Here is a 25,628-nt window from a genome sequence, read left to right as displayed (position 1 = left end):
TTTGACAGAGAGAGAGCACAAGCAGGGACAGTAGCAAGCAGAGGGAGAGGGAGAAGCAGGCTCCCACTGAGCAAGGAGCCCAACTCAGGGCTCCATCCCAGGACCCTGAGACCTGAGCCGAAGGCAGTCGCTTAACCAACTGAACCACCCAGGTGCCCCTATAAATTCATCTAATACAAAAGATGCTTCTGCCAATTTTCAGTATGGAGCTAAGGCTAGAGGATAATATTAATATGCACACCCCATGATACTAAAAAATTTCTACTAAGGTAGGAAGAGCTTCACTTCAGTCAGCCAAAAAAAAGGTTTTGCATATAAAAAATGATAAACAAATACTTATTAACTATAAAGTGGAAAAAAAAGAAATTTAATAGAGAGCATAAATAATCAGGAGTTCATTAAAGCAGAGCATATTGCCATCCCTGATTAGCAGTATATAGAACTCAAATAATTATGCTGAAATGATGATATGCAAACACTAATCCCAGTTTCAGAGGTAGCCAAGAAAACAACAGCATACAACAGGTGGGAACACAGGAAAATTCACTGCCATGGAACACTTTAACAATTTCTCAAAAGCACAAAGTAATCAGCATGAAAATTAAAGGATACAAAAATTATTTGAAAATCAAAACCAACATGCCAAACAATATAAATATAAAATGCAAAATACTAAGAAGATAAGAGGTAACATCATTAGTATTACTGCCATGCTTTTTGATTTTGTTAGAATGTGGCATAATCTCCAGGTTAAGAAAGAGAATGTAAATCAACTGATTTATGCCCTACAGAATCCTTTGGGGAAAACAGCGCCAATAACATTCAAATTATTCTATTTTGCAAACTATAGTCCCTCGCATATGTTCCTAGTAGCTATAATGAATGTAGGCTTTGTCATTAAAACAGACCTGGGTTCAAACACCAGGGTTCAAACATCATTTAAACATCGCTTTTAGCTACCTAACTTATTTGACCTCTGTTCCTTATAATGTACATTTTAAAAGATAATATTAATAACGATCCCTCAAAGATTAGATGTGGGGATGCAAAATTATATCCAAAAAGTGTCTAGCACATAAAAAGCATCTGGTTCATTAAAGACCCAAATCTACTCGTTTATAGTTATTTGGAAAAATAACCATGTCTTAAAATAAATTATATCCCTAAACATGGTGCCTTATATATAATTCTTTTAAAATAATCTTTAACAGGCAAATGAGACTCTAGTCATTGAAAAGTCTGTTTCCAGGGGCACCTGGGTGGCTCGGTCGTTAAGCATCTGCCTTCGCGGCTCAGGTCATGATCCCAGGGTCCTGGGATCGAGCCCCGCATTGGGCTCCCTGCTCCGCGGGAAGCCTGCTTCTCCCTCTCCCACTCCCCCTGCTTGTGTTCCCTCTTTTGCTGTCTCTCTCTCTCTCTCTGTCAAAATAAATAAATAAAATCTTAAAAAAAAAAAAAGTGCTGCTCAAGAAAGGTTCTTAATCCTGTTAGTGAGGTGTGCACCCAACTCATGCTATAGTCAAAGACTGCCTAATCCCACCCACAGCAAAACTGATGAAAATGACTATCAAAGTTTCTTATCAAATTGATTGTGTTTATTTATGAAATAAACAACCAACAAAACTATAAATCTTTAGCTATGACATCGAAGTGCAGTGGTAAGCATTAAATGCCTTTAGCAGAAAGGTCCGAATAATACTAGGTAGCATTCAAATAAAAAGGCACAAGATTTCATTAATAAAATATGATGCCCTTATCTTTCCATCAGCCATTGCCAAGTAACTAAGCAGCAATTTTCTGCTTTATAACAGAGGAGTCTTGACTGAATTTAAAAATTCCCTCAATTTTGCCCAATAAAACCAAGATTTTTTCATCTGTTTCTGCTTATTCTTCAAACAGGTAAAATAATATTCACTTGGACAAGAAATACATCAGCCACTGTGAAGGCAATCATAGAAAACCAGTGCCTGGAATTACATGTTGCAGCCACACTGCTCAGCTACTCCCAGTCACATAGCTTACACCCAGAGTGATGCTGAGTGCAACAAACCTGGGCAGGTGACCTGATCATCTTGTGCCTCCTTAAATGAAAATTTGATGATGTCACTTTCCTGCTTATGCTCTTCCAGTGCTCTACAGAATCTGAACTACTCATGCAACGAAGGCAAATCCAGTGAATTATCTCTACTCCCTGTGAACTCAGAGCAGCCCTCCAGCACAACCTCCCAGGTACTCTAGCCCACACAGCTTGTCTGAGTCTTGGGAGTCCTTCTCGAGACTGCTCCAGGCAGCCACATCCAATCAGATGGCCCATAATATAAAACCTATTTACCTCCTGAAGATACTGCTGATCAGAGGAGGGTCTGGGCAGCAGTGGACTCACAGTCAAAGCTGACTCAGAGAGGAAAGCTGTTGATAGTGCCAACCAAGCTAGGGAAGTGATGCACACGCCCCACATCTCCTGCATCCCAATCCTAGTAGCCAGATAGTCCTTTTAATGCAGATGGTGCCTCTGGATACTAGGCTGATGCTACCGGCAACTAAATTATAAAATTATCCCCCCTTTCTTCTGGTCATATACTTAGGTAAAAACCTTCTGGTTAATATTTGGTTCCCATATAATTTTATTTGCCTATAAATTTAGAATACCACACTCATGTTGGCACTACTATTAAAATCTTATGCAATAATACACTGGAATTCTTCTGTTTTACATAACTTTCTGTAAGGTCAGTTAATGTGAATTCACCCTAAGAAATTGCTTGGTGTGCTGACACCCTTAGTTTCTGAGCTATAAAGTCAGGATTCAAGGCAGAACCATGATGAACTCCCCAAGATCTATGTCATCTAATAATTTATCTTAACAATCAGACAGCTGGGGTTTATGGCTGATGCTACATCTTTCTCATTGGACTCTCAACATGTCACACATGGAAGAAAAGTCCCTTGTGATTTGAGCCCCACCTTTTTTATTTTTCCAATTTTACCTCCAATATGATCAACAAATGGCACCAACAACAGGGGTGCCACCCACGGCAGTGTTGGTTGTGGAGGATAGGACGTTTCTTCACTGTCAAATCTGAAGTTAAGAAGCAAAATCTAAAATAGAAGAGTAAGAAACCACACTGGAAGTTGGGAGCATGGAAAGCTTATAGAACTGACCTGGATGTAAGATGATATGGCAACCGGGTTTAGTCATCACTAAAGAGACTGTTATGAGCTCTTTAATTGTGATGCTTGGTGCTTTGGCAGAAAGACGGTAGCTAAAAACAGTTGTGCGAGGGCTCCTGGGTGGCTCAGTTGGTTAAGTGACTGCCTTCGGCTCAGGTCATGATCCTGGAGTCCCGGGATCGAGTCCTGCATCGGGCTCCCTGCTCTGCGGGGAGTCTGCTCCTCCCTCTGACCCTCCCCCCTCTCATGTGCTCTCTCTCTCATTCTCTCTCTCTCAAATAAATAAATAAAATCTTTTTAAAAAATAAATAAATAAATAAATAAAATAAAAACAGTTGTGTGACTCTTAAGCCCCACTACTCAAACCTACCTTGTGCCTAAACCCCAAGTTCTAGTAACTCTGAATTACTTGCGCTTCTGGAACTGGCTTATTGCACACACACACCTATACCCTTGCATGTGCTCTTCCTTCTTGCCAGAACACCGACTGGCCTTGACTTGAGTCTTGCCTCCTCTCTGTTTCCATAGCATTTAAAGCACTGAAATTTAAGTTGTCACTATATATTTCCATTATGAGTATAAATTCCTTAAAAGCAAGACCTTGTTTAAGTCATCTTAATTCCACAGACGTGCTTTTCACAGTACCTTATATATAGTAAGGAGATGGGAAATTGGACCACTGAATCACTCATTAAATACATTGAATGGAAATCCTGATGCTTTATAATGGTCAAAGATATTCTCATAAATAATCATTTATTTACTCACCTGACAAAGGAGTAATCAAGATTTTTGCTTTTTACGTTTTTACATATCAGGCTTTTTGCTAGGAATGGAAGAGATGGAAGTGACTCAATTTTGACCACTAAGGAGATTATAGTCTTAGTGGAAAGTTGGCACTTTTACTCTAGTCATATTGCTATCCAAATATGCCACAACATATGCATAGACTACAAAGGTTTCATTGAAATACTTAAATGGATTAAAAGCAGAAATTTTAATTTATGCATTAGTTATTCATCAAGTCTTTATAGATCAATTTCCTCTGCTTCATAACTACAGCTTAGGTACAGAATTATAATGTACATCAGGGACGCCTGGGTGGCTCAGTCAGTTGAGCATCTGATCTTTATTTGGGCTCAGGTCATGATCTCAGGGTCTTGGGACTGAGCCCCAGGTCTGGCTCCACACTCAGCTCCAAATCTGCTTAAGATTCTCTCTCTCTCCCTCTCCCTCTGCTCCTCCTCCTGCTCTCTCTCCCTCTCCCTCCTTCTCCCTAAAATAAATAAATACATCTTCAAAAAAAAAGAATTATAATGTACATCAAAGATGATTTTGATAAGTAACCCCACTCACAGACCTGCTCAATGATAAAGATGTAGTAGTATATTTAGTGCATTAACCTTCAATAACCAAATCAAAGCAAATTTTTATTACTTATATTCATAAACTATTAGGTTTAATGTTAGCCCATTTTCTCTGCAAGACCACATCAGAACACAAAAATGCAATTGATTCATGCAACTGGTTTATTAACTCAGAAATTATAACATTTAGAATCCATAAGCTAAATGTATTGTTTGATCTCTAAAACAAATATATTTACTAGATAATAAGAAAAACTTTTTTGTTTTAATGAAACAGACACATCAGCTTTTCTCAATGCAACATCTAAATCCAATTAAAAACAGTAAAAATAAGGGGGGGGCTGGGTGGCTCAGTCATTAAGTGTCTGCCTTCAGCTCAGGTCGTGATCCCAGAGTCCTGGGATCGAGCCCTGCATCAGGCTCCCTGCTCCGTGGGAAGCCTGCCTCTCCCTCTCCCACTCACCCTGCTTGTGTTCCCTCTCTCACTGTGTCTCTCTCTGTCAAATAAATAAATAAAATCTTTTTTAAAAAAAATTAAAAAGTAGGAAGAAAGAAAAAATTTGCATATACTAATTTTTTTATATTCTAGATATAAAATTTGGTGATAGCAGGCAACCATTTTATTAAGTCTACTTATACTTAATAATTACACTAAGCAAAGTCACGTGCCTACAAAGTTGCAATGCCTAAATAATAAAAGCAAACACAAGGTTGAAACCCAACAGAAACTGAAAAATAATTCATATTATCTTGTTACAAGTTTTTAAAACCCCAAAATATTACTCAAGATACACTCCATCCAATATTTTTCTTTGAGAATTTAACTTACCCTTTATTTTTTTAAGATTTATTTATTTATTTTGAGAGAGAGAGAGAGCAGGAGGAGGGGCAGAGGGAGAGGAAGAGAATCTTTCAAGCAGACTCCCCGATGAGCGCAGAGCCCAATGCAGGACTCCATCTCACCACCCTGGGATCAGGACCTGAGCTGAAACCAAGAGTTACACGCTTAGCCAACTGCATCACCCAGGCACCCCTAACTTATCCTTTAAAAAAAAATTTTGGAGCCTTCATGCCCTATAAGATCTTATGTTCTCAGTAAGGATTTCATTAGACCAAGTTTGACATTTAGCACTTATTTGTATATCCCAATATGTTTACTGAACTCCCATTATGAGCTTTGAGACACTGAGGATCCTGAGGCTAAGAAAGCAGATTAGGTCCCTGCTCCAGAGGAGCTTTCTCTAAAAAACACACAAGGAAGTGGAAAGAGCAGTAATAACTAGAGAAGAAATCAAAATCTAATTTCTAAACTGAATTCAATTCAGGAGAAGTCAGAGACTTATTATCTTGGGAAAATCAGAAAATATGGACCCTAAATTTAGCCACAGACTTTAGTCTAGATGTATTTTCCAGTAGCTATTCAGAAGAAAGCAGTGGTCATTGGGACACAGGCCCAGAAGCACCAGTCATTACTGTTAATATTAGACTTTTGCATTAAGCTTTCCAAAAGCAGGCTTCATCTTCAAATTCACCTGTTCAAGCACCCCCAACTAATTTTTCTTTCCTCCAATGAAGGAAACATTATGTTCTTACCTAGGCTATCATTTCAATCATGAGACAGGAATTCAAATTTAAAAAATCAGGAGTTGGACTGGCTCTCTAAAGCCCCCTCCATCTCTACATTTTAGGAAACAGCAGGTACCATTCTTTCCCAAGTCTCAATACACATGTGCTGGGGCCTTTCCTCCCTCAGCTCACAGAAGGAAAAGTAAGCAGGTGTGGGGAAAAAAATATCAGATTTGAGTTCACACTAGACACCTTATGCAACCATATCAAATTTCACCCTATGCTAACTCTATAAATAACTGGATGCAATAACACAAATGGACATTTCACTACTATGTTTACATATATCTATGTACTCAGATACAGTTTGATTTCATGAGTAAAATCATGAGTTTTGAAATCAGACAGGTGTAGGTTTGAAGCCTAGTCATGCCACAATTAATGTGACCCAAACAAGTTATGTAACATCAATTTCCACTTCTACAGAATGGAAATAATAAAATCATCAATTTCCACTTCTACAGAATGGAAATAATAAAAATCTACCTCCAAGTATGATGTACCTGAGGTCTTTAGCAGAAAGCAAGCACTAAGGATATAAGCTATTACTACAATAAAACATGTCCATTGTAAAGAACACAGGATAGGGGTGAGGGGTGGCTCAGTGGGTTGAGCGGCCGACTCTTGATTTTGGCTCAAGTAGTGATCTCAGGGTCCTGGGATCGAACCCTGTGTCCGGCTCCATGCTATGAGTCTGCTTCAGATTCTTCCTCTCCTTCTCTCTCTCCCTCTCCCTCTACCTCTCCCCCTACTCACACACACACACTCACTCTCTCTCTCTCAAATAAATAAATGTTTAAAAATAAAAAAAGAAAAGAACAGAGGATAAACACCTGTGAATGTTTCCCTAATAAAAGAAAACATAAATGTAGAAAAAATATCTTGAAGATGCTATTATAACTAAATTTCATAGCAAACTGTCCTGTTTTTATAAGCTTGGATCTCATGTCAAACTCCACTCCAGGTACTGTATTACAATTTCCCTATGGTTTCCAAATAGGGCTTTCAAATTACTGAACAAAAATAGGTACATCTGTACAAGTTTATGATACATGTCTAACAAATTTACAAATGAGGTCAATACAGATGAAGAGAATAGAGGATATGAAGAGATTTTTATTTTATTTTTGTAAAGATTTTATTTATTTATTTGACAGAGAGAGACACAGCAAGAGAGGGAACACAAGCAGGGGGAGTGGGAGAAGGAGAAGCAGGCTTCCCGTTGAACAGGGAGCCCGATGTTGGGCTCGATCCCAGGACCCTGATTTCATGACCTGAGCCGAAGGCAGATCCTTAATGACTGAGCCACCCAGAGGCCCCATGAAGAGATTTTTAAAGCAATTAGACAATTCAAGGTATTGACCTCATATAGAATCTATAATCTGGGGAAAATTCAAGAACATATATTTTTCGAAATGGATTATTCAAAAATTAATCCTAATAAAAAATATAGTTTTAGGAAAATAGGTAAAAAGTACAAAGTAAAATCAATTTTCAAAAATATGCCATTTATAATTGACTTGATAAAGTTCTCATATGATATACTGGCAAGTCTCACTTTCTCATTCTTTCCCTCTATCTCTCTTTTCCTTCCTACCTCTTTTGTTTTTAGAATGATAAGCATTGCATTTTTTTAAAAGATTTTATTTATTTATTTGAGAGAGAAAGAGCACGAGCAGGGGGAGGGGCAAAGGGAGAGGGAGAAGGAGACTCCCTGATGAGCAGGGACCCGTACTCAGGGCTCGATCCCAGGACACCGAGATCATGACCTGAGCCGAAGGCAGATGCTTAACTGACTGAGCCACCCAGGTGCCCCAGGGTTGTATTTATTTTTAAAAGCTTTTATTAAGGATGTATTATATTGAACAAATCTCTTATCCTCTCATTGTCCTCATTACCTTGCTTAGAAAGTGGGATAATAATGACTTTATTCAACAGAAAAAGGAATTATACTGTTCAAAAGCCTTTACAATAAGCTTCATTTTGCCATAAAGCTTTACATTGCAGAAGGATAGTAAAGTGCCTATTACTGGCCTTTTTTACAAATACTTAATAATATATAAATATTTAATATCCAAAGCATTATTCCAATGTTATAAATAATTTGAATAGTTACAATGGAAAGAACCTAACAACAATAGATGTGAACTATGTACTTGCAAGCAAATAATAATTCTTTTATTGTTACATAGGCAACCAGGGCCTATGTAATATGTCTTGTTCCAATCATTGATTGACACACTGTATCATAAAATTATAGATCTGAAAGAAACCTTAGAGACTTCACTGGATTTTCAGTCCAGTATTTTTTTTAAATCATGTTTTCCTAGATGTAGTCATTTCTAGAAACTGGAAAATATTTAATTTACAAATATATTATCTCTACTCCATTTGTGGTCACATGGCTGACTTGTTCTTCATAATATTAAAATAAATTAGGCTGCTTACAAATTTAGCTATCTAGAAACCATAGTATGGGCCATCCACTATCCAGCTCTCTGAATTGTGTAATATTTCCCATGTTACTTTTCTAAGAATATACATTTTTGTCCTTTGGGAATCCCCACTAAAAAGATAAATAGCTTTTCATGGAAGAAAATGAGAGGGACAGAAAAAAGAAAATCACAATAAATACCTCTCTCCACACCCCTCAAAATAAATTGGCAACTAAATGGTTTTTCTCACATTTGATATTATACCAGTGGAATTTTGCTTGGAAACTGAAATAGGAATGAATGGCTTATAAAGCAATGCTTTTATATCAAGTATCAGAGTTTTTGGTCATCTCTTAATAGGAAGTATGTTTGGAAATTCTTTTTTTTTTTTTTAAGTAAGCTCTAGACCCATCGTGGAGCTTCAACTCATGACCCCAAGATCAAGAGTCAAACGCTCTAACAACTGAGCCAGTGAGGCAGCCCTGTTTGGAAATTCTTGGACCTCATAACTAATTTCTCCTTTTTCCCAAATTTATGTTACTGATAAAAATTCATTAAAAATGGGCCTTTTGGGGGGCACCTGGGTGGCTTAGTCATTAAGCGTCTGCCTTCGGCTCAGGTCATGATCCCAGGTTCTGGAGATCGAGCCCCGCACTGGGCTCCCTGCTCAGCGGGAAGCCTGCTTCTCCCTCTCCCACTCACCCTGCTTGTGTTCCCTCTCTCGCTGTGTCTGTCTCTATCAAATAAATAAATAAAATATTTAAAAAATAAATAAATAAAAATAAAAATGGGACTTTCTTGGGAACCCTCCTACATTGTTTGGTGGGAATGCAAACTGGTGCAGCCACTCTGGAAAACAGTACGGAGGTTCCTCAAAAAGTTGAAAATAGAGCTACCATATGACCCAGCAATTGCACTACTGGGTATTTACCCCAAAGATACAAATGTAGTGATCTGAAGGGGCACGTGCACCCCAATGTTTATAGCAGCAATATCCACAATAGCCAAACTATAGAAAGAGCCTAGATGTCCATCAACAGATGAATGGATAAAGAAGATGTAGTACACACACACACACACACAGACACACACAGACACACACACACACACACACACACACACACACACACACAGGAATATTATGCAGCCATCAAAAAGATGAAATCTTGCCATTTGCAATGACGTGGATGGAACTAGAGGGTATTATGCTAAGCGAAATAAGTCAAACAGAGAAAGACAAGCATCATATTATCTCACTGATATGTGGAATTTGACAAATAAGGCAGAGGATCATAGGGGAAGGGATGGAAAAATGAAACAAGATGAAACCAGAGAGGGAGACAAGCCATAAGAGACTCTTAATCTCAGGAAACAAACTGAGGGTTGCTGGAGTGGAGGGGGGTGGGAGGGATGGGGTGGCTGGGTGATGGACATTGGGGAGGGTATGTGCTATGGTGAGCACTGTGAATTGTGTAAGACTGATGAATCACAGACCTGTACCACTAAAACAAATAATTACATAATATGTTTATAAAAAGAAAAAAAAATGGGCCTTTTTTTTTCCTGAGCCATAAATATTATGCCCACATATCTGTAAAATGCCATACTCAAATCTGTTAACAAAAACAAGACATAATCATTAGTACAGTAATTAAATAAATATGCTTTTAGCTAACTTACTCCAGAATGTGAACTACTTTTCTAGCTGACTCAAATAATTATTGAAATGTTTTATTTACATATTGTTTTTCCTTTTTTTATCTGAATAACTTGGCAAAAACAAATTATATAAAGACAACTTTAGCTTCTTTTTGGTGTCATTGACAATATAGTAAGTAAAAGAGTAGTGTTACACTTTTTAAATATCATATTGATAATGTCGGGGTTTTTTGCCACAATAAAAAAATAATAAATTTCCACCCAAGATTCACAGGATATATGATAAAACCAATGGCTTTTGTCAGGGGTATGCTGAGACACAGCCTCCAGGTATGGAACATTTTGTAAAATGCACTAACTAAAATAGATCTACTGTTGCAAAGATATAGTTCATTTCTGACTTGTTTAAAAAATACCAAACATTTGTGTCTAAATTTTGAAAGCAAATATAAAAACCATATTGTTGACAGGATCAGTTAATCAATCACTCCATTGACCTGGCCTGAAATACACTCAGGCTTAGCCAAAAAGTACTTTCCAATCAACTATACAAACATCCACTGAGAAAAGGTAATAGAACCAGAACCACACAAAATTTAATATATCTCAGATGCCATCAGCATTTTATCCCATGTCATCTATGTAATCTTAATCTGTAGATGATTAATTATAATAAACACATAATATTATATGGTTAATTTAAAATGAGAATCCCTAACCCTGGTTCCTTACTTTGCCTACATATCTGATATATACACTCACAGTTTCTATCAAACATATGAACATAAAATTTAAAAAATTTTTATATAGTGCTTCTATAATATTTTATGTTTGCTACTACTTTGCCATTATTGTTGTTCATTTTTGTCTCTTGTTAATCAAGTTTCATTTATTCATTAAACCGTTCACATAGTAGATGGTCTATAACTTTATTAAATTGTTTTATCTCTTATGGATTTCACCAAGCAGAAAATAGTAATAATAAAATGTGAAATACTGGTCAGCTAAAGGGATATACAGATATAGGTATAGATATATACATATACGTAATCTAGGAAACTTATAACAGTAGTGTAAGAGTTTATGCAACCTGTACTATAAATTTTTTTTCTGTTTTGTTTTGTTTTGTTTTAAAGATTTTATTTATTTGGTGCCTGGGTGGCTTAGTTGGTTAAGTGACTGCCTTCGGCTCAGGTAGTGATCCTGGAGTCCCAGGATCGAGTCCCACATTGGGCTCCCTGCTCAGTGGGAAGTCTGCTTCTCCCTCTGACCCTCCCCCCTCTCATGCTCTCTCTCTCTCAAATAAATAAATACAATCTTTAAAGAATTTATTTATTTGAGAGAGAGCAAGAAAGAGAGAGCATGGGTTGAGGGGGCAGAGGCAGAGGGAGAAGCAGACTCCCTGTTAAGCAGGGAGCTGGACATGGGACTCAATCCCAGGACCCTGAGATCATGACCTGAGCCAAAGACAGCCACTTAACCGGCTGAGCCAAGCAGGCGCCCCTATAAAAATATTTTAAAATTAGCCATGTTCCTGAAGGATATAGACCATATGGAATTTTAATGTAGATTTACAGAAGGTGAAACTGATGGACCCAAACCAGAACTCTACATACATTGGTAAGGGGTGGAGGGGGGGACCTAAATGCTATTTTTTTCCATTCACTAACAAAGGCTAATGATGCATTTTGTAACCTCCACTTACAATCTTTTCTATCACATGGACATTTTTGTGACTCCCTAATTTCAGTCCTTTCAGGGAAACATTTAAGAATAGAAACAAAGTTATGTCAGTGCTACTCTCATAACAATACTACCTTAACTCTACACTTTCTGCAAAGTCATCGAGATCTATAAGTTCCTAGCCTAATTGTCTCAATAGACTTGCTACATTTTCTAGGTGTTAGTGTTCATATTCAACACAACAAAAAAGAGCTAATCTTCCCTTCCTCATTCGTACTTACAAATAATTCTCATGATAACCACATAAAATATGCACAGATAATTATGACAGAAATAGATTCATGCACAGTGTTCTACCTCTTTTCTTTCTTCCTTTGTCTTTCTTTTTGTTTTTTTACCTTGGCCATCATTCCACCTCAGAAAATATAAATTTATTCATTCTATTTAAAAAGCTCTCTATCAGGGCACCTGGGTGGCTCAGGCAGTTAAGCGTCTGCCTCTGGCTCAGGTCATGATCTCCCGGTCCTGGGATCAAGCCCCACGTCCTGGCTCCCAGCTCAGCGGGGAGTCTGCTTCTCCCTCTCCCTTTGCATCTCTCTCTGCTTGTGCTCTGTCTCTCTCTCTCTCTCAAATGAATAAATAAAATCTTAAAAAAAAAAAGCTCTCTACCAGTCCACTCTCAAAAGTAAATGTTCTCTCTTAATTTGTCTATTTTAAGTCCAAATATTTTATAATACCCCAACTGTAACTGAAAAATTTACAAAATGTGAAAATCAGAGATTTACATTTTAAGGAAGTCAGTTCTCTCTACTGTTTTGTGTGATTTAATTTTTTTAATAAAATACTTAAAATACCGATATTTGAATTTAGAACACATGGTCAAATTGCTTGTAATTGCTATAATATTTTGTACTGAAAGACCATGTCATCACCCAATTCATTTACATGCATATAATCAAATATAAAACATATACTATATATTAATATCCATATATACAGTACATTTTCGTATATGCCAATATTTGCCAGAAAATACTCTTTGGAGATAAGCTCATCTATACTCTTCTGTAGCTTGTTTTTCTGTAATGTAAATAATCTGAGTCAGTAAACAGGGTTTGTCTCATATGGATACATACTCAGAAAGTTGGCTGCATTGATTCATCTCATAATGATGAAACTATAGCAATAAGTAGCAAGAAAAACAAAAGATATTCAAATAGAATTTCCTTTTTACTTAAAAGGCAAATGACAAAATAAACAAAAGTCCTCATATCATAAACCATATGGCTTGGGCTTCTGTCAATTATGATAAATTATTTGGGGAGCACAAACGGGTATTAAAAACACTTTTGAAAAAGGCTAAATATAGGTTTTTCTTTCACCATTTTTTAAATGTTGCTTCTAAAATCTCTTAGCAATTGTCTTCCAAATATTACCCTCTTTCTAAGGTAAAAAAGACAAAAGATAATTAGTTCCTCTGGAAGTCTCTATGTTTGCTTGATTGTTCTGAGTAAAAATGTGCATATTTGCAGATCTGCCAAGTTCAACCCATTTTGCTGGAGAATTCCCAGTGCACTGGATTTTTGCCAAAAAACTAAGCTTGGTTATTGAAAGTTCCTTTTTATCCATTTGCAAAATTTCACTCTTTCCCTCTGCTGGCGGCCACAGACACCCTTTACAGATACTAGGTTTAGACATGCAATGAAACACACATTTGTTCCCTTTAAGCTTCACAACAATGAATACTTCAGTACCTCCTTATTCTAAGTATTTTACTTTAGAGCAGTTCCCAGTAACTGAAGTTCACCATTCCCTGTGGAGCTGAATAAAGCTTTTCTGTGATAGGCTCTTCCTATAAGATTTGCAACTCTTACCATTATTTGAAGAGTTCCGAAGCACTTCTAAAAGCTGTAAGCATTTTACAATGTTTTCTTTGCACCAATGAACAGCCCCAGCTGATGAAAGCAAAATGCAAAGGGCCAGATGCTCGCTGAGAAGGGCATGCTCTTTTCTGTGAGATCAGTTTTTTCAGCTTTAGTTCACTGATCAGGGTAAGGTCCTGCTTTCCTCATATGCTCTGCCTGTAAGCACGTGGCCTCAGACACTGGAGATTGATGTGATTCATAGAGTTAGTGGGAAAAAAAAAAAAAAAGTCCCTCTAACTTACCCAAGAAGAACATGCATACTCTATCGTTATTTGTTGAAAAATTTTAAACACTAAAGATATGGTTGACAACAAAAAGTAACATAAATTTTACTGCTGTGCCTCTGGTTAATTATGTGGCCAATATAGTAACTGTAAGAAAGAGTTACTAGCATTGCTAGGATTACAATTAATTTATACAAATTAAATGGAGGAATTATGGGAGCAGGAGGCAAATTTTGCTTTGAAAGAAGTAAGTAATCAATTAGTTCATTAGAGCGTTGTTCACTTGATCAGATACCAATCCTTTCTGTATGGTCTCTGTTGTACATCCACTGACCACAGAGTGAAGGAGTGGTTGCGGGAGTGGTACAGAAAATTCGTCATAGAGTGAACACCTCCCTCCCCCCCAAATTATGTTCTTTTCTTAGTACATTAGGAGTACGTAGAAACATTAGAAGTACTTTGGTTTTCTGAGTCATTTTCTCCTTTTTTCACAATGAGCATAGAAAAAGGGATTTTATGCCAGCTATTAACAGCTTTAACCAAAACCAAACATGACAAAAGAGGAAACGGGATGAAACAAAGAAAGATTCTTCTCTCCGGTCACAAGAACTGTAAGTCAAATACAATTAGGTAATGTAATGATATTATGAGCTGAGACAGAGAGGCTAGAAAGCTCCCATTTTGATTTAATGGTTGGTAACACTGAAATGGATTAAGATGAGCAAATGTAATTCTATCATTCTCTCAATTATATATGTTCTTCAGGAAAAAATATCCCAGAAAATACAGAGCTTGAGAGTTTGGAGTTATCTAAATTTAAGCAAATCGTGTTATAATTATTGGTCAGAACAAAGGACCAATATTCCGTCACCATAGGAAATGTCTCAAATATTACATATGATTTACATGAAAAGATAAATTGGCACCACTTGAAGTATAAAAACGTTGACATCACAGGCAAACAAAAATACACATATTATCAATAATCAATACACATGATTATCAATAATCATGTCAATGATTATTCCCTAATACCTGAAAAGATTAGTCTCTGCTATTTTCTCCCAGTAGCCCCTCATATTTAAGTTTGATTTTGTTTTTTGTTGGTGGTGGCTTTTTTATTTAATTTAAGTAATCTCTACACCCAGCTTGGGGCTCGCCCTCATGATCCAGAGATCCAGAGTTGCATGCTCTTCCAACCGAGCCAGCCAGGCGCCCCTTTTTAAAGTTTTTTTTTTAATTATTTATTTAAGCCCAACATATTTAAACAAGCCTTAAAAAATGTAAAAATTCAACACTGTAAATTTTGTATTTGGCTCATATGATGTCATATTTAACCCTTTTAATTATTTTCATTTCCTTTTGTTCCTTGCTTCTCTATAACTAGAACAAGATTTCATATACCAGTAGATACAGATTCTAATTTATGACTCAGGGATATACCTGAATAGAAGATGTCAGGGACATAATCCAGAACTGAGCTCCTTCTCCTTCCCCAGGAAATGAATCTTTCAATGAAAGGGTAATGGGCCAGACTTCCAAAGTCAGAGACACCAGAGGGAGTCCTCAGCCAGCCAGAGCTCATCCCATTGATCTCTATATTAAAAGCTCTTGTTGGCATAAGCCCCAAGTGGCCTGAGCCCTGCAGAGATAGTCCTCTAATCACCACAGTTATTTAGAGGGAGGACTGTGTGGAGGCAATTAAAAAGGCAGTAAGTTTTAAGGATACAAATCCTCACTGGACTCTCAAGCCACTTCTTTCTCAGTGAACCATTGGAAGTATTTAACTTCTTGGGTAGCACTCTCTGGCATGGAGGACTAGCCCTTTTCTTGCTGTCTCTAACAGTTTTGAACTTTCCCTTCAAAGCTTCAGCTAGTTCTAATCCCAGCTGGCTGTTGGGTCTGACTTCAATAGGTCACTTTTGTCTTGAAATAAAATGATCCAGCTAAATTTTGGCTCCACCACATTTGCTGGTAATTTACTGTGCAAATTGGACAAGCTACTCAACTCCCATGAGCCTCTGTTTCATCAAATAGAAAAACAAGTCCTAATACCAACTTTACTGGGTTGCTACAACTATTAAAAATAACACAAATAAGCTATTTGGTATTGTATGTGTCACATATCATATGTTTCATACTGTCCCCTATTAGTTTTATTAGTCTGTCTTTATAACTGTTAGCAAGTTCTACATACTTCAATTTAGGCTTCATTTGACCATTCCTTGTCTCTATCTTATCCACACTCTAGTTTCCAACTAGACAGGGTACTGTTATTTTCTTGAAAACATTCAATTCCATGTCTGTAAATACTATCAGCCCCAGGCAAAGTCATACCTCAAAAGAAGAGTATCATCTTGGTAACTTATACACTTTCATGGTGGCTCAAGATCAAGGCAGTTAAATCCTCTCTACCATAGTCATATGTACACCATTTGAGGACAATAAAGAACCGCTCTATTCATGAGCTTAGTAAAGGGCTTCCCATTTACAAACTTTGGTCACCCTAACCAGCAGATTTAATTAAATGGAGTGCTTGGCTTTTTCAACCCCAGATTTGCAACATACTTAGAAATGGTTTTTATGCAGCTTCTTTGGCCAAAATTAGTATCTGTTATCACTAAAATTAGCAATTTGGGTCAAAGTTGACAGTAACCTGCTTATTTTATTACAGAGACAAAAATTATCCTCAAACCACAATTTATCTTAAGAAACTTATATTTTGATGTAATTCACTACAGTTATGATCATCTAGAATTTTAATCTTCAATGTTCCATGGAGGTTCATTGGTGATGTCTCAGAAGACCTACCTGAAAGTGAGATAAGGAGAGGGGGAAGGAGGCGGCGAGTGTAGGTGGGTCCCAGGTCCCCCATGCCTACTGGAACTAGAACAGTTCTCTTTTTATCTTTGTTTACACCAAATTTTAATTTTCAAAGTGGTTTTGCAGCTAAAAAAACATTTGAAAGTTCCTGAACTAGAAGATCTCTTCAGTCTAATAAAGAGTTCTATGCCCTCAAGTAAACACTCTTAAAAATCAAAATGGGAATTTAGAATTTCTAGTTAAATGTGCAAATTAACATTCTTATAATTCAAAGTCAACAGACTGAAGTTTTTCATCTTCTGGGTCTTTTTAATACTTCCACAGCCTAACTTGACTGTCCAAAGGATACTTGCCAGAAGAGGAAGAATGTGCCAAGCTAATGATACCTGAGTGGGGACGGTAGGCTCTCTTCTGTCATGGCAAACAAGACACAAGCTTTGGATTAAAAAAAAAAAGTAATCTTTTCTTCAAAGTCAAATAGTGTTCCTAAATTTTGCCATGAAAATACTGTCATTAGGAGACACACACCAAAATTGAGGACCTAAAAAAAGAATAGTCACTATCTTTCTTATTCCTTTCCTTGAAGCAGAATATCTCTGATTTCTGATTTTTTGAAAGTAATATTCATACATATAGTACATTTATAAATATACATAATATACATCCATGAAAATTAAGGGAAAAGACCACACTTGGATGAATGTCCTTAAATATGGTTCCATCTTAATTCTATGGAAGAAGGTAATCATTTACTAGGTTTAAATAAGTCCTTCTACCACCTAACGCTTTTCACAGTCTACAGTGATTGACCGAAGGTTGAAAAGCTTACAAATTGGAAGCTTAAGACCACTGGCAAAATTCAGAGAATCTGATAACACTACAAATTCCAAGTCATTGATACCAGCCTAGTCCAATAACACACTCCCCAACGCAACTCTCCCTCTGCCTTTCTACTCTCTACAAACACTATTTCAAACTTTCCTCCTTTCCTCAAATCCTTACTAACTACTCTAGCCATACCTTCTTCATGGAGAAAATAGAGACCATTGTTGATACCCCCTAACCTTCCCCTAACGAGTCGATGAGCCTATCCGTCCCTATACACATCTTACTGTCATTGCCTTAGTTATGTTGAGGTAGGTATCCTGCCACCAGTTACGTGTAATCCCTTTTCCTGTGCTGCCTACTTCGTCCCTTCCTTCATTCTCAAGAAACCCATACCTTCGGTCTCTCCCCTTCTTCTACATCATCCCCATTAACATTTAAACATGTTCAAGACTTCTCATCCCAACATCCCTGTCCAGCTACTGGATTCTCTCCACTTTTATTCACAGACAAAATTTTCAAAGAGCTATTATTTTGGCTAACTCCATCTCCTCACCTCCTATTTATTCTCAACCCACCTCCAATCTGGCTTCTGCCCCTACCATTCCACCACAGCTTCCCTTGCCAAAGTCACTAAGGACATTTATGTGGAAAAATCTAAGGGGTTTATTGAAGTCTTCATCTTTCTGGACCTGTTAGCAACATTTGACACTCCTGTCAACTGATTAGTGTCGCCTTTCTTTCAAGTACTAGAATTAGTCCTGGGGTCTTTATCCCACTATAATCTCTACAAAAGTGGCCACATTTGTTCCCACAGTCTTAGTCACCAACTGTGAGACAATGATTCCCAAAATCTACCACAGATCTCTCCTCTGAGTTTCTAAGACTCATCTATCCAACTGCTGACTTACATTTATATGTGGAAGTCTCACTGGTATCTCAAGTGAAGCAAATTGTATCATAACATATTAATATAATAAGACAAGGTAATATCTGCCCTTCCTAAAACTAGCCCAAGCTGATTGGTGCTCTCCCATAATCAAAATTAATAAAGTCCCTAATTCTCATTTGACACTCAAAAATATAGCCACAAAGTACAGAAAATTTATGCTAATTTAATGATCACCTTTAAAAGAGTATAAACTTTTTGGTATAAAATTATTTCCCCAACTTTTTTCCAAACTTCTCTTCAAATTAAGCCTTTTCAGTGGCACCCGTCCTGAGATTTGTAGGACCTTCAGAAAATTTCAAAGCAAAATTAGAAATGTTTTTTAAATTGTGATTTTATAATAAGTTGAGTTGATTTCTCCTCTCTTGATATTCTCATATATCTTCTGTTCATTGAAATGAGTTGTTAATTTAGTATAAAAGGACAATACATGCTTCACTGCATCTCAAATATCACGGGTCTTTTGCATGATTGCCAACGTTAACGGCATCACACAGCTCATCTAACAGTTCATAATGCAACTGTTTCCCCTGTAACTAGACATGATGGTTTCTACAGTATTTTAAAGATTTCTTCTAGAGAAGAAAGAGATTCTCCTAGATGAGATTTATGACTTAAAAAAAATCAGATTTCCAAACTATGCATGTGACAGATGACCAAGACTAAGAATTTTTATGTTCTATTATTTCTCTGAGTACAATATTTCCTTATTTTCTTCTTCCCTCTTTCCCTCCCTTTTATTTAAATTTTTTTACATAAATAGATCTGGAGAAGTCTCCACCATGATTTAATCTATTTAAATTATCCAGAATCAAACTGCTTTATTGACAAGCTTAGAGCAATCAATTTTATGAGCACTTCTGGAGGTAATGTTTTGATCACAGAGAAGAAACCACAAGCCCTTAGAAAAAATAGATGACTATGATGTACAAATCCCAATGTGTTCATTTTCTCTATTGCATCAAACTTTGCCCCCCACCTCCCTCCTTCCACCAGTGAATATGTGGACACAATGATCAATTTCTTTATCTTTCCACTCCCAAATAATACTGACAATAATTTCCTAGACTACAGAAAAAAGTCATATCATATATTACATTTCTCATAATTAAAATATTGTTAAAGCTATAACATCTTTAAACATCTGTTTATTTAAAAAATTATTTTTGCCAAGATTGTATTTAGTTACATTCCAACCTCTATGTCTTTTTATAGAATTCCTTTTATAGTAATATTAAAATACCAAAAGTACCTTTTGCAACATGGCTGTCATTTGAAATATCAGTTCTTCATGTCCCTGTTCAGTTACTTACCTAAAAGAACAAAAAAAAGGAAATATAAGTTTGAAATCATTTTAATTTGTCATAAAGATGAGTTTTTCCATTTCTAATAAAAATAGGTTTGTAGTAGGCACTAATAATTTACATTATAAGAAAACTCACTCTATTCTAAATGCAAAAGAGCAAACCAAAAAATATGTAAATATTTCAAGAGCTCAGAAGTAGGCAAAAGAAAATAGATGAAAAGATGTAAAAATAGCATATATAAAAGGAACAGATTTAAGAAATTCTGAAAATGTACATCTAATCATAAGGAACTTTAAGTAACATTAGTAGATTTAACATGGTCAAGATAATTGTGAACAAGATAAAACTCTTGTGGGGCACCTGGGTGGCTCAGTCGGTTAAGTATCTGCCTTTGGCTCAGGTCATGATCCCAGGGTCCTGGGATCCAGCCCTGCATCGAGCCCCACATCCAGCCCCACATGGAGGTCCCCGTTCGGCGGGGAGCCTGCTTCTCCCTCTCCCTCTGCCCCTGCTTGTGTTCACACACACACTCTCTCTCTCTCTCTCTCTGTCAAATAAATAAAGAAACAATCTTTAAAAAAAAAGATAAAACTCTTGCATTCATAACTGAGGTCTGTCTTTATTGGTTCAAGTTTAGAATGCCAAACAACACTTTGTTTGAGGCTTTGGTCATATTCTACTTCATTTTTAAAAATTTTTTTCATTTATTTGAAGGAGAGACAGAGAGAACACAAGCCGAGGGAGGGGCAGAGGGAAAGGGACAAGCAGACTCCCACTGAGCGTGGGGCTGGACGCAGGGCAGGGATCCAAGGACCCTGAGATCATGACCTTAGCCTAAGTCAGTCACTTGACCGACTGAGCCACCCAGGCACCCCACTGGTCATATTCTATATGCAAGTTTACATAACCTATATTAAAACTTTTATTGTTAAAACATTACAAAAACAGGGGCGCCTGGGTGGCTCAGTTGCTTAAGCGACTGCCTTCGGCTCAGGTCATGATCCTGGAGTCCCAGGATCGAGCCCCACATCGGGCTCCCTGCTCAGCGGGGAAACTGCTTCTCCCTCTGACCCTCCCCCCTCTCGTGTTCTCTCTCTCATTCTCTCTCTCTCAAATAAATAAATAAAATCTTTAAAAAAAAATTACAAAAACATTGTAAAAACATTACAAAAAGTAAAAGAATTTTAGGAACAACAAAAATCATTCTTATTCCATTATCTGAACTCAACATTTTCTTATTTATTCATGTTCTTTTTCCTTTAAATCTATGAATATGAATATGTACTCAGTAAACAAGTGAATATAATCCTAGAATGAATATAAGTAGGTATCCTTCAAACCTAGCATATCTAACACACAATAAATACAAAATATTATATTCTTTTTTTTACTTATTATTATTTATAATTTTTCCATGTCACTGCCTAGTGTTCATACATGTCATTTTAATGTCTGCAAATTTACCTACCCATTATCTTTTTAATGGCATTTAAATTATTGCCAAATTTCTATAAAAAATAATTTAAATATGGGTGTGTATTGTGTGTGCGTGTGTGTGTGTGTGTGTGTATCCCTCTTTTATCTCTTTTTGGCTCCATTCATCTTTAGTCCTAATTTTTTTTTTACTTTTAAAGTTTTATTTATTTATTTGACACAGAGAGAGAGAGCCAGAGAGCACAAGTGGGGGAATGGCAGAGGGAGAGGAAGAAGCAGGCTCCCCACTGAGCAGGGAGCCTGATGCAGGACTCAATCCCAGGCCCCTGGGGTCATGACCTGAGCCAAAGGCAGCCGGCTTAACCAACTGAGGCACCCAGCCTCCCCTTTAGTCCTAATTTTTGCTGATTTATGTGTGTCCCTATATCTGGTAGGATATATCCTTCTTTGTTGCTCTTTTTTCCTTTTTTTCCAGAACAAACTTTTAGGTTGATGCCTATGTGTTTTCCAATTAAAGCTTGGTATCAATTTGTTGAGTTTAATTAACCTTTAAGTCCAACCAGACTTACTAGGAGTGCATTCAGCCTATAAATAGATGACATGAATTGACAACCCCAACAATTGTTTGTCATCTCATCCAACCTTTCTTCAAATCTTTCTTTTCATCTCCCAAAAAAGCATTCCAGTTTTCTTTGTATAGTCCATTCACACCCTTTTCTAAGCTCGTTTTAAAGTATTTAATACTTTTTCTCGCAATTGTCAACAGGATCTTTTTTCTTGTTGTATTTTCTCTCTGATACACATAAATCTTATTAATCCCTACTCTTTTATTTTGTGTTTATTCTCTTTAGAGTTTATAAGCTCTTTAAAGTTTTTGACATTTCTCTGATTACATAACAATTTTTTAAAACTATTAGGAAAATGCACCAATTTTTCCTGAGTATCCCATTATACAAGTTAATATAATTAGGCAGACAGACTATGATAAATAGTCTCCAGAGCAATCTGGATTTGATGACAGGACGATTACGACGACTTCCTGAGCCACATTTCAAAAGCAGGCTTTGATCACACATAATATTCATGTATTTTATACCTTAGCTTATATGAATCAACCTAAATAGCTTTCTTGAACAGATTTTCAGAGAGAACTTACTACACAATTGTATCCTTTGGCTCTTCTCAGAAAGCTATTTTAAGTGTGTTTGTGCCTTATGGGAGAAAAGGTCAAAGGATGTGAACTGCAGTTTAACAGTAAGAGCCTGGCTTTGGAATCTTATTGGCCCAGCTTCAAGGCCTAACTCTGCCACCTGCTAACTATGGGTCCTGTGAAAATTTTTTAAACTCTGAGCCTCAGTTCTTCTCATGAAATGAGGTTACTTGGGGGATTAGAGATGCTCCTGGCATAAATTTGGCACTCCAAAGGTGGTATTGTAATTTTTTGAAAGAAGGCTATGTCTTGACATCTTTCTAAGCATTTTACATACATCTATTCATTTAGTCTCACAATAACCATGTGAAATATTATGCACATTGAGTCCATGAGGAATGGGTTCAGAGTCTATAGTGAACAAGTTCATAAATGATCAGTGCTGACCCCGGATTCTAGCCATTGTCTTCCTGATGCTAAATCAAGGTTCTCTCCACTGTAACATCCTGTCTTCTATTTTCATTCTTTTTCCCTGATAAGATCCAGCTTTTCATAATATTCTAAAGATTTCCTTTTAATTTGTAATAATTGGAAAAGAGTCTTTTCAGATGTATTTTAAAATCCAGTGAATAATGTCTATAATCTTGAAACTGTCATTAAAAATCATCTAATCAATCCGATTCAAAATACCTTTTCCAACATCATCACTACTTCCTTTGACTCACCCTACAACCAGACCAAATTTCTTGATATTCCTCTTTACATACAAGCAAAATTTGATCTCATTTCCCCTGTCTCGATGCTTTATCTCAACATAACTCATTTAAAAATTTTATTACAAAAAACAACTGTTTGTGCTGGTTATTTTCTAGGCACCCCTGAGCTCCCATCTGTTCACGTCTGTTCTCTGCCTTGTCTGCCTTGCTCTTGGCCTGTGAAGATGACCTCTACAGACTGCGTCACACAACCTTTATTGACCACTGGCTCCTATTTGGGTTTGGCCAGTGGGATGCACCAGCAAGAGATCCCAAAGTGGCATCGGGGAGACCCTGATCCACATTTTCTTCATATTCCCTCCCTGCTTTCACATTCTGGCAGCGGCTGCATCCTGCTAGCACTATGGCTTCCGTCAGATGGCCCCTCTTCTCTAGGCTAGGAACACAATTTCCCCAACCTTGGTCTTTCAGGTCTAGCCTCAGGGTGAGGATGGTTGCCCCCTGGCCCCTCACCACCCTTTCTGGTTCCCTAACCTGACTCACTTCTTTTTAAATTGTCTCTCCATTAAAGTCTCTTCAAGAATCCTGGCTGAGTGCCCCATCTACTGCTTCTCATAAAAAAGGGTGGAGGGAAGAAAAATACTCCACATATAGGCAAATAAAGAGCAAGATACTCTTGGAATAATCAGGCTTAAGAAGAAACACATTACTTCCTGAATTGCTTTGTATACATACATGTTGTTACTATATGAAAAATTATATCATACTGTTTTGGAACTTGCTTTTTTGGTCCTCATGGACCTTGGTCATGCCAGTATATACAAACTCACCTCATCTTTTTAAAAATATTTTCTTAGCCTTACAGCCAGTAAGCATGCACCATATTATCTACTTAATCAAAGAAAGGGCATTTTTTCCATCATGTAATATCCAAAATTCGTTTTAAAATTTCTTAGCTTTAATTTATATCTCCAAAGGTTACATTCATAATTATATGAAAGAAACTTCAGGGATGATATTTACTTTCAGAGTCAGTCTAAAATCCATACAAAAGCATTGGCTGAAACTGCTGACCAAGGAATGTTAAGATGGATAAGCATCTCCCATATCACAGTTAAACTGCATTAAAAAAAACAACTATGAGATGAGAGATGACTGTGTCCTATCTTTTCTTCTTTAACTACCATTCATTAAACATCTGCAATATGTCAGAAGCTGCATTAGCCCTCTCTATATATATATTTCTATTTATTCTTCATGACATGTAAGACAGAAATCACTACGTCCCTTTTATAGATGAGAAAACTAATCATCATAAATGTTAAGTGACTTGCCCAGGCTTTCTAAGTGTTAGAGCCAGGATCTATCCATCTCCAAAGTCTTCTTTTTCATTATATCCTGTGGTCTCCTTTAAGAGATTTGGTTTACTTACATTTTACTTAATATCAGGAGATTAGACAACTTTTTCATGCCAAAGCCATGTTATATTCAGTTTTGCTAAATGCTTATCATATTATATCACAATATCCCATTTTCATGAAATGTGATTCAGCCGATGGTATCATTAAGCCATTAAAATACGGTAATGTTTCCATTTTACTTTCTCCTGCTTTTCAAGGAGATTAGAACTTCAACAGTCATTAACTGACATTCAAGCCATGAATGGTTATGACAATATGAAGAACTCAAACACTAAAGGGTTAGAGATTTTCCGATGGCTTAGAGTCCCTAGACCAGTGCCCCTGGATCAATTACTGCAGAATCACTAAGGGTGGTTTTTTCAAAATTCAGAATCTTGAGCGTCACCAGTATAATTTCTCTCTCTCTTTTTTTAAAGATTTTAAGTAATGTCTATACCCAACTTAGAACCCCAGAATCAAGAGTCACATGTTCTACCAACTGAGCCAGCCAGGTGCCCCTCACCAGTATAATTTTTAATGACTTTACAGATTTTACGACTTCTCCAAGGTGATCCTGCTGTATATTAAAGTTTGAAAAATATGACAAGAATCACTGCCTTGTTTCAGGGGGCCTCAGACCAGCAGTATATCAGCATCACTTAGGAACTTGTTAGAGATGTAGATTCTTGAACCCCACCTCAGACTTTCTGATTTAGAAATTCTGAGAATGGGGACCAACAATTTGTGTTTTAGCAAGCCTTCCAGGTGATTCTGATGTAAGCGGAAGTTTGAGGAATACTGACCTATGTGAAGCAATTTCCTGGATCCTTTGTACTATTTGCATTCTCTCACTTATGGACTATTCTAGAGCCATTACAGAGCCAGCATCTTGCTCTTCAGCTTCCCAGGAGGCTCCCTGAACTCTCAATAACAG

General features: G+C 36.9%; 1 protein-coding gene across 2 annotated transcripts in view; it reads right to left on the bottom strand.

Moving 5' to 3' along the window:
* Nucleotides 1-25,628, bottom strand: part of ANK2 (ankyrin 2) — a 633,020-nt gene that overhangs the window by 432,150 nt on the left and 175,242 nt on the right. The window contains exon 2 of one of the 2 annotated variants that reach the window (XM_032401034.1): nucleotides 19,940-20,000. The exons of the other annotated variant lie outside the window; for it this stretch is intronic. Coding sequence (XP_032256925.1) covers nucleotides 19,940-19,960 — 21 coding nt within the window. The 5' untranslated portion in view covers nucleotides 19,961-20,000. The remainder of the gene's footprint in view (nucleotides 1-19,939; nucleotides 20,001-25,628) is intronic. 2 annotated transcript variants of the gene reach the window in all.

The sequence above is a fragment of the Phoca vitulina genome, unplaced genomic scaffold (assembly GCF_004348235.1).
Source record: "Phoca vitulina isolate PV1807 unplaced genomic scaffold, GSC_HSeal_1.0 scaffold3, whole genome shotgun sequence".
NCBI classification, from domain to species: domain Eukaryota; kingdom Metazoa; phylum Chordata; class Mammalia; order Carnivora; family Phocidae; genus Phoca; species Phoca vitulina.
The sequence above is the reverse complement of the archived record's forward strand: the minus strand, read 5'-3'. Positions and strand labels throughout refer to the sequence as shown.